Below are 15,314 nucleotides of genomic sequence, written 5' to 3'. Positions count from 1 at the left end.
CTTATTAGCAAGCTAATGGTTGTGTTTGATGCATTTTGAGAGACAACATAAGTAGAATAACGCAATACTTGTTTGACCTGAGTTTAATGGATAAATTACTTATATTTTCTCTACAGAATTTTATCTCCTGATTAACGGATAGCAAAAAAATTAAGAGTTTTGCTTTGTACCTTCGGTTAATTTTTATTTTTTTTTAGGTTGAACTAATTTAGTAATGAAAGAAAGCGTTTTTACCATCAACTACATGGATCAATTGGCATAAATTATTTGTTCCAACTTAATTAGTGTTAAAATTTGCTAAAGAGAATTTTATTGTCTTGTAATTCTACCCAGTTCCAATGGATCGGTAGAGTAATCGATGAACCGATAATAAAATATAAAAGGAAAAAAGTATTTTATTTTCTTCTAAATCAAACTTACACAGAAAGTGAACTTATTAATAAGTTGACAGTTTCAGAAAAAACGAACTTATTAGTAAATTGGTAATTTTTGACATACATTTATATAAAAGAAATTTTTTAAGAATTAAAAGAACACAAATCACATATCGCGACGGTTTATTTATCACAAAAAATGTATATTATTCTCGTAACCAATTTAATCATTGTTAATTTTTGAAAATTTAATGGCTATAATTTATTGAAATTAATAATTAATTAATAAGTATGACTCAATAAATATTATTAATTTTTAATAAATTATAACTACTAGATTGACGAAAATCAAAAATAATTAAATTAATTATAAAAGTGGTAAATTTTTCTGATGATAATAATCAAATTACATATTTATTCAATTGATAATCAGACCGAACAAAACTCACTTTTCTTATTCCTGGTTTTACAAAAAAAAAACCGAACCACTGTGCATCCCCAAACCCCTCCAAAACCCACCTCTTCTGTCTCTCTTTCACACTCTCCCATGGCGACACTGAGGCTTCTCCTCTCCCAAGCTCGCCGCCATTGCCTCACTAAAAACCCTTCACAATTCCACTCTCCTCTTTCTCTCACCTCTCACAACAGATCCTTTTCTTCTTCCGAATCAGACTCAAACCCTCCAACGAGGACACCCTTCGAATCGGTTCCAATCCAACCCGTTTCTTACCCAGTCAAACCCAAAGACCCGCCGCCACGGCCTCCGGTCACCGAACCCTCCGAAACAGCTCAGTCCCTCCGCCAGCAGCAGCCACTGCCTCCTCAGCCGGCGGACGGCCCGGAATCGGGGCGGGCCTGGACCCGGGAAGAAGCTCGGTACGTGAAGGATTCCCCGTCGATAACGCCGGTGTCGTATCCCCTAAGGGTGGCGCCGCTCCCCGAGGATAAGGCCGCTCCGGCGGCGGAAGAGAAGGTGAATGTGGAAATGGAGAAAGAGAGGAGGAGGATTGAGGCGGAGGATCAGTTGAGGATGAGGATGGTGAGAGCTGTGGAAGAGGAAAAGATGAAGGTCCCTTTTCCAATGCTGATCAAGCCAAAGCAAAATGAGAAGCCACCTCTCTTTGATTTGACCGAGGCTATTCGCCAAGTTAAGGTCTGATATTTCAAATTATGGTTTGTGTGCTTGTTGCAATGTGGTTATTAGGTAGTAATTCGAAATTTATGTTCCAATTTTCTTTCTATAAATTCAGTGGTGGTTGAGTTCTGTTACTCATTTTTTTTTATCAGTAGAATGAAGTAATTAGTTAGAGGGTTAGCCTTTCTTTTTCTTTTCTTTTTTTGGAAATATTCCATCTGTTCATCATTTAGAGACTAGTCCGATTCGGGATGAGTCCAGGATTAAGGCTTTAAACCCTTCCCAAATGTGATCCTGAGAGGATCGAACACATATTCTCACCCCCATCTGCTCAGCTTCCATGCACCAACTGAGCTATCATCATTTGGTAGAGAATTAGCCTTCTAGCAGTGGTAAAATTGCACCTTTGGGTTCGAGTTCATGAGATAGCCTCTCTACAAAAATATAAGGGTAGAAAAGTGATAAGAACCTTGAGGCGCACCACCCCAAAAGCTAGCTCTAAGGGTGAGAGTGCTCTAGGCCTTATAAACCCCACATTAGTTGCCCATACAACCAATGTGGGATTCCAAGTCCCATACCTTACAAATGGGATCATAACATTCCACCACGCTCTGCAGTCCCGGCGCCCACGCGGGCTGGCTTTGCGCTAGTCTTTTACTAGACCCGGGCGAACACTGCAATGTCGGCGTCACCACCCGCTCCGCTCGATTGCAACCGGGAGGCATAGTGGAAGGCTCTGATACCATTTGATAAGAACCTTGAGGTGCTCCACCCCAAAAGCTAGCTCAAAGGGTGGGAGTGCCCAAGGCCTTATAAACCCCACATTAGTTGCTCATACAACCAACGTGGGACTCCAAATCCCATACCATGCAAATGAGATCGTAACAAAAAGTGAGGGATCTTGTGCATCAGGATTTGTCCTTTTTTAAGTGTGATGGGTGTAATATAATGGTGGATTGTTGTGAATACCCGGTCATTACAATTTTGAATTCAATTTTTATATGGGTTATAGATGTTTCCTGAAGCTGCTTCACCTGTCGAGTTTTGAATTCAAATATTCATTAATTGAAACAACTCTACTGGCATGTCCCTTTGTAAGAGAGTGGACTCTCCACAGTACAGTTTACTGTGACTGTCACTCACAGCCTCTGAGTCTCAGTTAGTAATACTATCATTGCTAATTGGTTAGGTTGTTAGATGGTTAATGATTCAGTTAGACATTAAGTTATGTACTTAGCTGTCAGAGCAGATCTGTTATCTGTTATAGCTTCTGCTATAAGCTACTCATAGACACCTTTGTCTATAAATTTATGTGTACCCTTCATTCAGACTAGTTAATGAAGTACCTCAGAATTTTCTTACACATTTTCTCTTTCTCTTCTCTGTTTTCTTTCACTTACCTAGGTTACCTCTCAAACTATTACCCATTCACTCTGGCTGACCACCTTTCACTTTCGCCAAGTTAAGGTCTGATATTTCAAATTATGGTTTGTGTGCTTGTTGCAATGTGGTTATTAGGTAGTAATTCGAAATTTATGTTCCAATTTTCTTTCTATAAATTCAGTGGTGGTTGAGTTCTGTTACTCATTTTTTTTTATCAGTAGAATGAAGTAATTAGTTAGAGGGTTAGCCTTTCTTTTTCTTTTTCTTTTTTTGGAAATATTCCATCTGTTCATCATTTAGAGACTAGTCCGATTCGGGATGAGTCCAGGATTAAGGCTTTAAACCCTTCCCAAATGTGATCCTGAGAGGATCGAACACATATTCTCACCCCCACCTGCTCAGCTTCCATGCACCAACTGAGCTATCATCATTTGGTAGAGAATTAGCCTTCTAGCAGTGGTAAAATTGCACCTTTGGGTTCGAGTTCATGAGATAGCCTCTCTACAAAAATATAAGGGTAGAAAAGTGATAAGAACCTTGAGGCGCACCACCCCAAAAGCTAGCTCAAAGGGTGAGAGTGCTCTAGGCCTTATAAACCCCACATTAGTTGCCCATACAACCAATGTGGGATTCCAAGTCCCATACCTTACAAATGGGATCATAACATTCCACCACGCTCTGCAGTCCCGGCGCCCACGCGGGCTGGCTTTGCGCTAGTCTTTTACTAGACCCGGGCGAACACTGCAATGTCGGCGTCACCACCCGCTCCGCTCGATTGCAACCGGGAGGCATAGTGGAAGGCTCTGATACCATTTGATAAGAACCTTGAGGTGCTCCACCCCAAAAGCTAGCTCAAAGGGTGGGAGTGCCCAAGGCCTTATAAACCCCACATTAGTTGCCCATACAACCAACGTGGGACTCCAAATCCCATACCATGCAAATGAGATCGTAACAAAAAGTGAGGGATCTTGTGCATCAGGATTTGTCCTTTTTTAAGTGTGATGGGTGTAATATAATGGTGGATTGTTGTGAATACCCGGTCATTACAATTTTGAATTCAATTTTTATATGGGTTATAGATGTTTCCTGAAGCTGCTTCACCTGTCGAGTTTTGAATTCAAATATTCATTAATTGAAACAACTCTACTGGCATGTCCCTTTGTAAGAGAGTGGACTCTCCACAGTACAGTTTACTGTGACTGTCACTCACAGCCTCTGAGTCTCAGTTAGTAATACTATCATTGCTAATTGGTTAGGTTGTTAGATGGTTAATGATTCAGTTAGACATTAAGTTATGTACTTAGCTGTCAGAGCAGATCTGTTATCTGTTATAGCTTCTGCTATAAGCTACTCATAGACACCTTTGTCTATAAATTTATGTGTACCCTTCATTCAGACTAGTTAATGAAGTACCTCAGAATTTTCTTACACATTTTCTCTTTCTCTTCTCTGTTTTCTTTCACTTACCTAGGTTACCTCTCAAACTATTACCCATTCACTCTGGCTGACCTGAAACATTTTCTCTATAACAAATAGTGCTAATTAACGAATGCTTAGTATAGCTAAAAGTCAGAAACAATTTGAATGTTTGTGTGTGTTTTGGTCTTTAGAGTTCCAAATGTTTTAGTGATTCATAAATTTTTCATACATTCACTTATATTATACCGAAGTTTTGGTGCCTGAGTGGTTAGGGGGTACTCCGCATCCTTTAGCAATAATCTTCTTCATGTTTTACCTGAAATGATCCTTCAGTTACTGTCATATAATATTGTTACATATTGTTCAGGCCAACGCCAAGGCGAAGTTTGATGAAAGCGTTGAAGCACATGTGAGATTGGGTATTGATTCAAAGCGAACAGAACTGGTATATGTCAATATTTTTTTTTTCCTTTTCCCTGTTTTGCATGCGTTTGTTTGTTTGTGTATCTATGTGCTTGAGTGATTCTTTGAATACCATGTAAATTTTAAATTTGACCTATTGACTTAAGTACTGTAGGGTTTGGCTTTCATACTACAAGTTATCCTCTTAAAACTTGTGAGACATGCTCTTTTAAGATTAATATCCACTAGTTCTTGCTACTGTCTACTGACTAAACAACTAGGTTCTCATGTATATAAAAGCCGTGTGCTAGAAGACTTTGCCCTGTCTATAATGGCTCTAAACCCTAAACCTCAAATCACCTATCCTATATCTTTATATATTCTTTGAATTGATAGTTAGAGAAAGGGGTCCTTTAGTTTAATAATACTCAGCAAACGTGGAACTCTATGCTCTTTTCTGAAACTGCTGAGCTGTATAACATTAGCTTTGCTTAGGACATGTTTTTGATAGATATCTGAAAATGTCTTCGACTGACTTTGCCTTTTTGAATGATCTAAGCATTGGATGCTTTAAATTTATTGTTATGTTGAATGAATTATTTTGGAAATTTTCTTTGAAGACTGCGATCAAACAGGATCTACAAAATTTTCATAATTTTGTATCCTGTGAACTTTTTTGTGCTTATACATCTCATATCATTGTTATATGCTGTTTTGTTTTTCTTTTCTTTCTTTTTCTTTTTTGGTTAAAGGTGTTATATGTAATCCTTTGCTTTAGAAGATAACGGTTCCAACTCTGGCAGGCAGTTCGTGGTACTGTGATTCTACCTCATGGTGCTCCTAAGGTAACTTACGAGTGTTAAGCAATCGATACAATGGTAGTTTTGTCATCTAATTATTCATATCTTGCAGGCCGTTAGTGTGGCTGTTTTTGCGGAAGGGGCAGAGGCAGAGGAAGCTAAAGCTGCAGGAGCGGATATAGTTGGTGGTAAAGAGCTTATTGAGGAGATTGCTAGTAATGAACTGATCACTTTCTCCTTGTCATTTTATTAATAGTATTAATTGAATCTGAAATATATTGTATATTCAAGTGTATAAGTCTGTACAAGGAGGCTCTCTATTTATAGAGACTAAAAGACCTAATGGGATGACCTAATGGGCCAAGCCCACAATCTAGACTATTCTAGACTATTCGAATATTAATAAATTAATATTATTTCTAACACTCCCCCTCAAGTTGGTGCGTATATATCAAAAGCTCCCAGCTTGTTACAAATATGATCTATTCGGGGACCTCTAAGAGCTTTAGTGAATACATCCGCAAGTTGATCATTGGAATTGACAAATGCTGTCTCGATCTCCCTTGACTGGATCTTTTCTCTAACAAAATGACAGTCAATTTTTATATGCTTGGTCCTCTCATGAAAGACTGGGTTAGAGGATATAAGCAAAGCGGCTTGGTTGTCACAAATGAGCTTCATAGGCCTTTGTTCACAGAGATGGAGTTCCTTCAGCAATTGTCTCAGCCAGATGAGCTCACAGGTTGCATTTGCCATTGCCCGATATTCTGCCTCCGCACTGGATCTGGCGACCACAGTTTGCTTCTTACTCTTCCAAGAGATCAAATTTCCTCCGAAGAGAACACAATACCCTGAGGTGGATCGTCTATCTGAAGGAGAACCTGCCCAGTCAGCATCTGAATAACTAGAGATCTCTGAACTCCCTTTATTTGTATATAATAAACCTCTTCCTGACGCCTTTTTAATATATCGGAGAATTCTAATAACTGCATCCCAATGGGAGTCACAGGGAGAATCAAGAAATTGTCTTGCAACACTCACTGCGAAGGAGATATCTGGCCTTGTCACAGTAAGATAATTCAATTTTCCAACTAGTCGGCGATAGCGACTAGGATCTGGCAGTGGCTCCCCCTGTCCTGGTAATAACTTAACATTGGGATCCATAGGTGTATCAATGGGTTTACAGCCTAACATGCCAGTCTCATCTAGGATATCCAGTGCATACTTCCTCTGACAGATGGAAATGCCCCGCCTAGACTGTGCAACTTCGATCCCCAAGAAATATCGAAGTCTGCCAAGATCTTTGGTCTGAAATTGATTGAATAAATGCTCTTTCAACTGATCAATCCCGGTCTGATCACTGCCTGTAATGATAATGTCATCAACATAGACCAGGAGATAAACGCACTGGCCAGAAGAGCTATGCCGGTAAAAGACAGAATGATCGGCTTTGCTTCTGATTAAGCCAAAGGATTCAACAACTGAACTAAAGCGGCTAAACCAGGCCCGAGGAGATTGCTTCAGGCCATATAAATATTTCCGAAGTTTACATGTCATTCCAGAACTCTCCCCCTGAGCAACAAAACCTGGTGGTTGCTCCATATAAACTTCCTCCTGCAAGTCACCATGTAGAAAAGCATTCTTAATATCAAGTTGGAGAAGAGGCCAGTAATGAATGGCGGCAAGGGCAAGAAACAGGCGAACAGAAGCCATCTTAGCAACAGGAGAAAAGGTATCCCCATAATCAAGACCAAAGATCTGTGTGTATCCCTTGGCCACTAAGCGAGCTTTAAGGCGATCAATAGTGCCATCAGGACCAACTTTAACTGTGAACACCCATCGACAACCAACAACAGACTTCCCGGGAAGAGCACGAACAAGATCCCAAGTGCCATTGGAGTGAAGTGCCTGCATTTCATCAAGCATCGCCTGGCGCCACTCTGGATGAGATAGTGCTTCACTTGTGGTTTTAGGGATGGAAACAGAAGAGAGACTAGAAACAAAAGTAAAATGTTGTGAAGAAAGTCTGTCATAACTCAAGAAAGAATAAAGGGGATGAGGATTTCGAGTGGATCGAATACCTTTCCGAAGGGCAATGGGAGGAGTCTCTGATGGAGGATCCGGAGGAGAAGAGCCGACGTGAAAGGGCGATGAGTCATCAAGAGGCAAAGTCAGAGGAGGTGCAGGCTGACGACGCTGGTATGTGAGGAGAGGACGATCTGCAGGTATGGAGGTAATTGGTTGCTCCTCTGGAATAGGGTCACCTGCAGCTGGTAAAGACAAGTCAAGAAAAGGAACAGGAAGGACCTGATCAACTTGTGACACTGGAGACGGAGTAGAGTGAAAAGGCTGCTGATCAAGGAAAGTGACATCAGTAGAAACGATATAACGCTTGAGATCAGGAGAATAGCAACGATACCCTTTTTGAAAACGGGTATACCCAAGGAAAATACATTTGAAGGCCTGGGATGTCAACTTGTCTTTACCTGGAGTAAGATCATGAACAAAACAAGTACAGCCAAAAATATGTAAAGGCAGAGGATAAGAAGGTGCTCCGGAAAACAAAATACTGTGGGGAACATCATTATTTAGCACAGAAGAGGGCATGCGGTTGATAAGGAAACATGAGGTGATAATAGCATCTGCCCAAAAACGGAGTGGGACGTTCATATGAATGAGAAGAGTACGTGCAGTTTCAACTAGATGTCTATTTTTACGTTCAGCGACTCCATTTTGTTGTGGAGTGTGGGGACAGGTAGTCTGGTGTATCGTCCCATGTGTATCCAGAAATTTAGAAAATTCAAGAGACACATACTCTTTTGCATTATCACTGCGCAAGATTTGAATAGAAGCACCAAATTGAGTTTTTATTTCTGCACAAAACTTTTGATAAATTGAAAATAACTCAGAACGATTTTTCATTAAATAAACCCAAGTGCAACGGGAGAAATTATCAATAAAGGTTACAAAATACTGAAAACCCAAAACTGACATAGTCCGACTCGGACCCAAATATCAGAATGAACAATAGAAAAGGGAGCAGCAACTCTCTTATTGAGTCTACTAGCAAAGGAAGAGCGAGTATGCTTTCCCTGTTGACAAGACTGACAATTCAAAGACTTAAGACCTGACAAAAAAGGAACCATATGCTGAAGCTTCGAGAGACTTGGATGACCCAGACGGCTATGGAGAAGCTCAGGAGACTCTGTGAGAGAGCATGCAACTGGAGCAGAGGGTGCATGCAGATAGTAGAGACCTCGTGACTCACCGCCCGCTCCAATCGTCTTCCTCATACCCGGATCCTGCATAGAAAAAGACTGTTTAGAAAAGGTGATAGAGCAAGAAAGAGAATGAGTCTATTGACTAACAGAAATTAAATTAAAAGGAATGCCAGGGATGTAATAAACAGAGGTTAAAGTCAAGAAGGGAGTTGGTTTGCCCAATGCCACGAGCAGGAGCCTTGGTGCCATCAGCAAGAGTAACAGAGGGAAGATTATTAGAAAAGGTAAGGGAAGTAAAAAGATCCTTATTACCACAAAGATGATCAGTAGCACCTGAGTCTATTATCCAGGGTCCAAGAGACGATTGAGAAAAACAAGCAACATGATTACCAGTATCTGGAGCAGGTGGCTGAGAAGAACTCTTCTGGAGAAGGGTCTCATAGTCTGCAGCGGAAATAGTCACTGATCCGGTAGAGGGCGGCACAACATCTGTTTGAGCAAAGTTCATATGTGGTGGCTTCAAGTGAGGTACTTTCTATAACAACGTTCTTCAATGTGGCCCAGATTTTGGCAATAATTACACCGAGGCCTTTGTCCTCGGCCACCCTGTCCATACGACATTGTCTGTCCGTGCCCGCCTGGGCCATATGATGTCATGGGCCCGCGACCGCCTTGTCCGCGGCCACGACCGCGTCCACCATTGTTCCAATTACCACGAGAGACTAAAGCAGCAGAATCAGACAAGAGAGCAGTAGAGTCAGTAGCTGGCACGTGTGCGGGGGCCACCTTATCTTGAAGATTCAGAAGGCGCTGAAAGGTCTGGGATATGCTGGGAATCTCAGTACTGGTTAGAATGTTCTCACGAACACTTTCTAATCCGTCAGGGAGACCAGAGAGAGTCACAATCGTAAAGAGACGCTCCACTTGCGTCCTGTACACTGTAGCATTCGCAGCATGAGGTAACATAGCCAAAAATTCCTGCATCAAAGAACGAATCTTACCAACATAAACTTCCATACGAGCTTCGGGTGATTTGCGCAAATCCATCATCTGGGAGACAATGGAATAAAGTTGCTGAATATCATTGGTGTAGAGGTTTTTGGCTTCCATCCACACATCATAGCAGGTCTCAAAGGGAGTGAAAATATTGAGAAGAGATGAATCAATGGATTGCCAAAGAATACTGAGGAGCTGAGCATCAACTTTCTCCCATTCAGTCATCTTTGGAAATATCAGTCTTCTTAGTGGTGAGATGTTTGTCATGGCCTTGACCGGTAAACCAGATCTTAACGGAGGTAGACCAGGTCTTGTAAGTGGCAGATCCGGTCAATTTCAGAGTTGTGATAGATGGAATAGCACTTGAAATGATGCCGGAAGAATGTTTACTGGTTCCTTCCATCAGGAACAGCGATCAGACAACCAAAAAACTGTAAAATTCACGCGAAAAAGGAACAAAGTAGCGACTTTTGCACTGGAAACCCTCGAACGGAAGAGACCCACAACGAACGGGCACCGGATCTGGAAGGAGGAGGCAGAGGCGAGCCTGTCTGCCTTGGTTTGGCCGGAAAAGGTGGCCGGAACAGTGCACACGCGCCGGAGAGAGGTGGCGCGTGAGGCCCACGCGCAGACGGCTGTGGTGGCGCGTGGAGGCCCGTGCGGCGGCCGTTTGGGACGGGTCTTGGACAGAAATGGTCGCCGGCGTGAGGGGATCCTGATCGCGTGGTTTCTCGCCGGAAAGGTGGCCGGAACAGTGATGAATAGTGACGGAACAGTGTTTCTGGCGATGTGAACAGTGTTTTCCGGTCAAATAATGAAGGAGGATGACGATCTGAGATCGAAAAAGGGTCTAACAATGTTTGGAGGGTTGAAAAAGGTTGCCGGTATGATGCACGGCGGTAAAAAGGTTTGCCGGTATGATGCACGGCAGTAAAAAGAAAGGAAAAGATATATATGCGGAAGCAGAGCCCTCAGATCGAGAGCTCTGATACCAAATTGAATCTGAAATATATTGTATATTGAAGTGTATAAGTCTGTACAAGGAGGCTCTCTATTTATAGAGACTAAAAGACCTAATGGGATGACCTAATGGGCCAAGTCCACAATCTAGACTATTCTAATAATAATAAATTAATATTATTTCTAACAGTATTGATAGCTTTTTTCCATCCTATGTTTGTGAAGTGAAATGTGCAGTTGCAGAGCATATTGTCTCTTGTTGGTTCTATGCTTGCTTTCTTATTTTGTTAGATGCTATATTCATCTCTCTCTGTACGTGCATGCTCTCTTTGTGGTATATGCTAGCTTATATGTATCTATTTTTCTGCTTTCCTGTCTCTGCACACATCTAAACTAGTATGTTCTCATTTAGGCAAATGTGTGACTTTGGATTTCTTCATTATGTGTTTAAGTTAAGAGACATTTTAAGTGTCACCGAACAGTGTTATTCATGTCTAAAAGGGCTTATACTCTTATAGGTGGTAATAATAAGCTCAAAGTTGATAAGTGCTTCTCAACTCCTGGAATGGCTCCTCATCTTGGAAAGGTCTTTTGAATTTCAATGGTCTTTTACTTGTAGAATCATCTAAATTAGTGATTTCTTATTCTAAGGCTGATATGAACTGTTATGCAGATAGCTCAATATCTTAGAAAGCGCAGACTAATGCCAGACAAGAAAGTTAGTTTCTCAATGTGTATTGACATTTTATTTTCTTTTTTGAAATACAGGGCATAAGTGGATTGTATTAAAGTCTTATTTGGTTGTACTAATATATTTTACAGCTAGGTACTCTGACTAGTGATATTGCTGGGCAGTTGAAAGAGCTAAGACGGGGTCGCGTTGAATTTAAAATGGAGAGTAAAGCAATTGTGCATGTGGGAGTTGGAAAGGTAATCTCATGTTCTCTTCCAACTCCTTATAGACTTCGTTACAAAAGGAATAAGTGTGTTGCATGAGATGTCCTGGTATGCTTACAATAATATCCACAGGTAAGCTACACAGAAGACTCTTTACGGGAGAACATTGGTGCATTTATGAATTCTCTATTACTTGCAAAGCCTGCTGGCTTAAAGAAGAGTAAGTAGCACATATATCCCTATGCTTTCTTTCTCTCTCTCTCTCTCTCTCTCCTCTATCTATCTTGTTTTGATAAAAGAAAAGATGAAATGTCCGATCAGAACTGATACCACCCCCTCCTGACAGAGGAAAATCTTAATGTTGTAGAGATATTTCCCTAGTACATAGGTGAGAAAAACAGACATGTTTCCTGCCAATAGTTGCTTACAAGTGTTTAAGGCTTTGATTAGCAAGTGCCCCAATCTGGCTTCTAAGATTACTAAGCATGCTTGAAACTTGGGTCTTAAACCTTTTAAGACTCCAGAGCTGGGAGTGAACATATCAAAACTTTGATTGGGGGCCTCTATTTTTTTTCTTTTCAAAACTGCATTATTTTGTCTTACAGAATTCAGCAAATTTAAGTTCCATGCTATAAATATTCAACTGTTACAATTAATTGTACTGCCTAAATATTATGTATACAGTTATGGTGGTTTTTCCCTGTTATTATAATGTAAGGCGTGACTTGATTTTATGTGGAACACTGATGTGGTCTATGTAAGTGATATTTTAAGATTGAGATGACATACAATTTTGACATGTTTAAAATTGAGACTCATCCTTTGCACTGAGGTTGACATTATCTTTATAAGTGACTCGTATAGCTTGAGCCTATCATTTTCCTAGATTCTTGTCAGCTACCGAGATCATTTGGTTACTAGTGCTACATTTGATAGATGGCAGAAGTGTAAAAACAGTAAGGATTGGAAGCTAGGAAATTCCTAGGAATACTATTGATAACTAAATATTTAAGTTGTGAGTTTGTAACTCATTTTAGGAATAGCAAGTACTGCTAGCAAGTAAATCAGTTTGGTAAAATTGCTAAATGTGATGTAGGGATGAAATGTAAAAACAATATGGGCTAGGTATTCTGGCGCAGAACCTTGTGATTTACCATGAAGGCATGAAGCAACGAAAACCCTTGCAATAATATTGATAACTGCAAATTTATGCTGTAACTCATGTTACACATATCAAGTACTTCTATAAGTATAATAAAAAATTGGCTAACAAGTTAACAAAGTTTTAGAATTTTCATGAACCATATGGTATCCTTCGAGGACCTTGATTGATTCTTACATATTTAGGACCGACAAAGTTTCAGGATTTAACATATCAGAAATAGAGCTTTCTGGGTTGGCATAATGGTAAAAAATAAGATGATTGATGGTTCATTGGGTTGATGGTAATTCAGATTTGCAGACAATAGCTGGGTTTTAGGTTTGTGGCTGTTTGGGTACTGTGAGCAGTACCTGCAAAATTGGAGTTTGGGGGAGACAGATTGATGAAAGAATCAGCTAAGGTTTTGATCGGGTAAATTTTTTTTATTGTCCCTAAAATATTTGATTTAGGCAGATAAAATTAAAAGAAACGGTAGAGATTGAGAAAAAGAAAAGAACTTGCTAAGGTTTGATTACATCACACAATCTAGAAGAGAGAATATACTCTCATAAATTGTATGTCTGATAGTCTGTCTAAGAGAAAGCATTTCAACTTACAATAACTCCTAGGTGGCATGAACTCCATTCCATATGCAATCCAGTCCAAGGAAATACAAAAATAAGTAAAATACCTCTAGGACTGTAAATTAAAAACTAAATAAAGTATCAATTCAAATAAGGCTAGTGAGCGTAAATAACAAGGATATAGTAAGGTTTTGGAATAAGAAAATCATCCAGTAAGTCAAAATTAAACCAAAATATTGAGATAATTTTATCTTTAATCTTATGCCTTCTTGATCTAGTGTATCCTGTGTTGTATTAAACTTTTAATTTTTGTCACACAGAATCCTATTTGGGATAAAGGCTTTAGAGATGCTATTTGGGGTGCTGAATTTCTGTTTTAACATGGTGTGTCATGATTACCGATTTTATTTGCAAAGATCATTTCTACTATCTTATATTTGTCTTCTTTGCTGTCCAGCGTCCAAATATGCTGGGTATGTGCTGTCTGTCCATATATGCAGCACGGTAAGCCCTTGCATCTCATTCTTTGTTTCATTCTTTTATCTTAATTTTATTGATTTAAGGTTGAAAAGTAACCGTTTCATTCTTGCATTTTATATTAATGTTACTGAAATAAAATTAAAATTATAAAATTGAATGTGCATAAAAAATCCCCCCTCCTTCCCATCTGGAAACAGGAAGACAGTAATGCACTTTGAATTTTGAAATGGTGGAACATCCGTAAACAGTTTGCTGGTAATAATTAATTTAAAACAGGGATTTTATTTGCGGAGTGATTCGTAGAGGAATTTTATTTTTCATTATGACATAAAAGAGGAAAATATTAGAAAGAAGGACTTCTGTTGGAAATGACCTACGGTGGAGGATAATTAAAGGATTTGTTAGAATTAGATAGTATTCTCCAGCATGTTTTGGCCTTTTTTATATCTGTGGATATTTGATGCACCTTTGTTGTGGTGTCATCTTGACATCACCCGTCAAGTCAAACTTGCTTCCAGTGAGGAACCATGAAATTTGAGGAAGTGACTGGTATGGATTTTTCTTCTAGCCACCTTGTGCATTGAGTATCTCGGATATTTTTCAAGGACCATACATTAGCAAATAGAATTAACTCTCCTCCCTACAATCCTAAATTTCAGAATAAATTCATGAATCTTTAAAGAAGAATCATGTAAGTGTAAATTTTTCAATTTTAATATAATCAATATGTTAATGATGTTCAGGTTCATCTTCAGAAAAAATGAGTCTTTTTTTCTTTTGGTTTTCAAATAAAATTTGTATTATTCACTGTGTAGGCTACTAATATTTGCAATATTGTTAGCGTTTTACAGAATACAAATATCTTTTCAGGGTGCAAAATAATATATCTTGCACATTGTCAAATTCCTGTGCCTGTTTTCTTTCTTTTAAGTTATTCAGTGCTATCGTATTGATGCAGATGGGCCCGGGATTACCTGTATCAATACAATCGTTATCCAAAGCAGCAGATAACTACACGAAAGTGCATCTGGTATGAATCATGTGGATAAGGAGCACTTGTGGGCTTTCAACATGAATTCAAGTTTTGATAAACATTTGTTGCCGTAGTTTTTTGGTTTATTACCATTGATTTTGTAATGTTTGTTTTGTGATATATGTGGCAATAAGTTATTGATATTTGACATTTTTGTGAGCTTAACGAACTTTCTGGTTGCCCTCTGGTGTAGTATGATCCTTATTGCAACAGTGAGAAAATATGGCATCCTGAATGTATTCTTTTAAAGTAATATTGAGCTAACCCTTTGATTATCTGGATTTAACCCTTTGTGTAAATTGATTTTATACACCGATGCTTGTTTATTTTATTCACTCCATTACACTGGAATAATTCTCTCTCTCTCTCTCTCTCTCTTTTTTTTTTTTTTTTTTTGAAATCTTAGAAGTGAATTTACAGCATTACATGAAATTTCATCCTATGCATTTTCGTGCCCCCCTTTAAATGATCTGGGCCCCGGAGGCGGGA

At 39.4% G+C, this 15,314-nt stretch overlaps 1 protein-coding gene across 1 annotated transcript; it reads left to right on the top strand.

Moving 5' to 3' along the window:
- The first annotated feature begins 877 nt into the window (after positions 1-877).
- Positions 878-15,050, top strand: LOC133301214 (uncharacterized). Its single transcript, XM_061500836.1, has 10 exons — positions 878-1,527; positions 4,679-4,756; positions 5,517-5,558; positions 5,626-5,728; positions 11,209-11,276; positions 11,364-11,408; positions 11,513-11,620; positions 11,720-11,807; positions 13,770-13,816; positions 14,751-15,050. The coding sequence occupies exons 1-10, from the start codon at positions 922-924 to the stop codon at positions 14,826-14,828; spliced, it is 1,263 nt and encodes a 420-aa protein (XP_061356820.1). The 5' UTR covers positions 878-921; the 3' UTR covers positions 14,829-15,050.
- Positions 15,051-15,314: the final 264 nt, after the last annotated feature.

Source organism: Gastrolobium bilobum, unplaced genomic scaffold (assembly GCF_033153095.1).
Source record: "Gastrolobium bilobum isolate Gb01-03AN ecotype WA unplaced genomic scaffold, APGP_CSIRO_Gbil_v1 utg68148, whole genome shotgun sequence".
Lineage (NCBI taxonomy): Eukaryota > Viridiplantae > Streptophyta > Magnoliopsida > Fabales > Fabaceae > Gastrolobium > Gastrolobium bilobum.
Note: the sequence above shows the minus strand (reverse complement) of the source record. Positions and strands in the feature narration are given on the sequence as shown.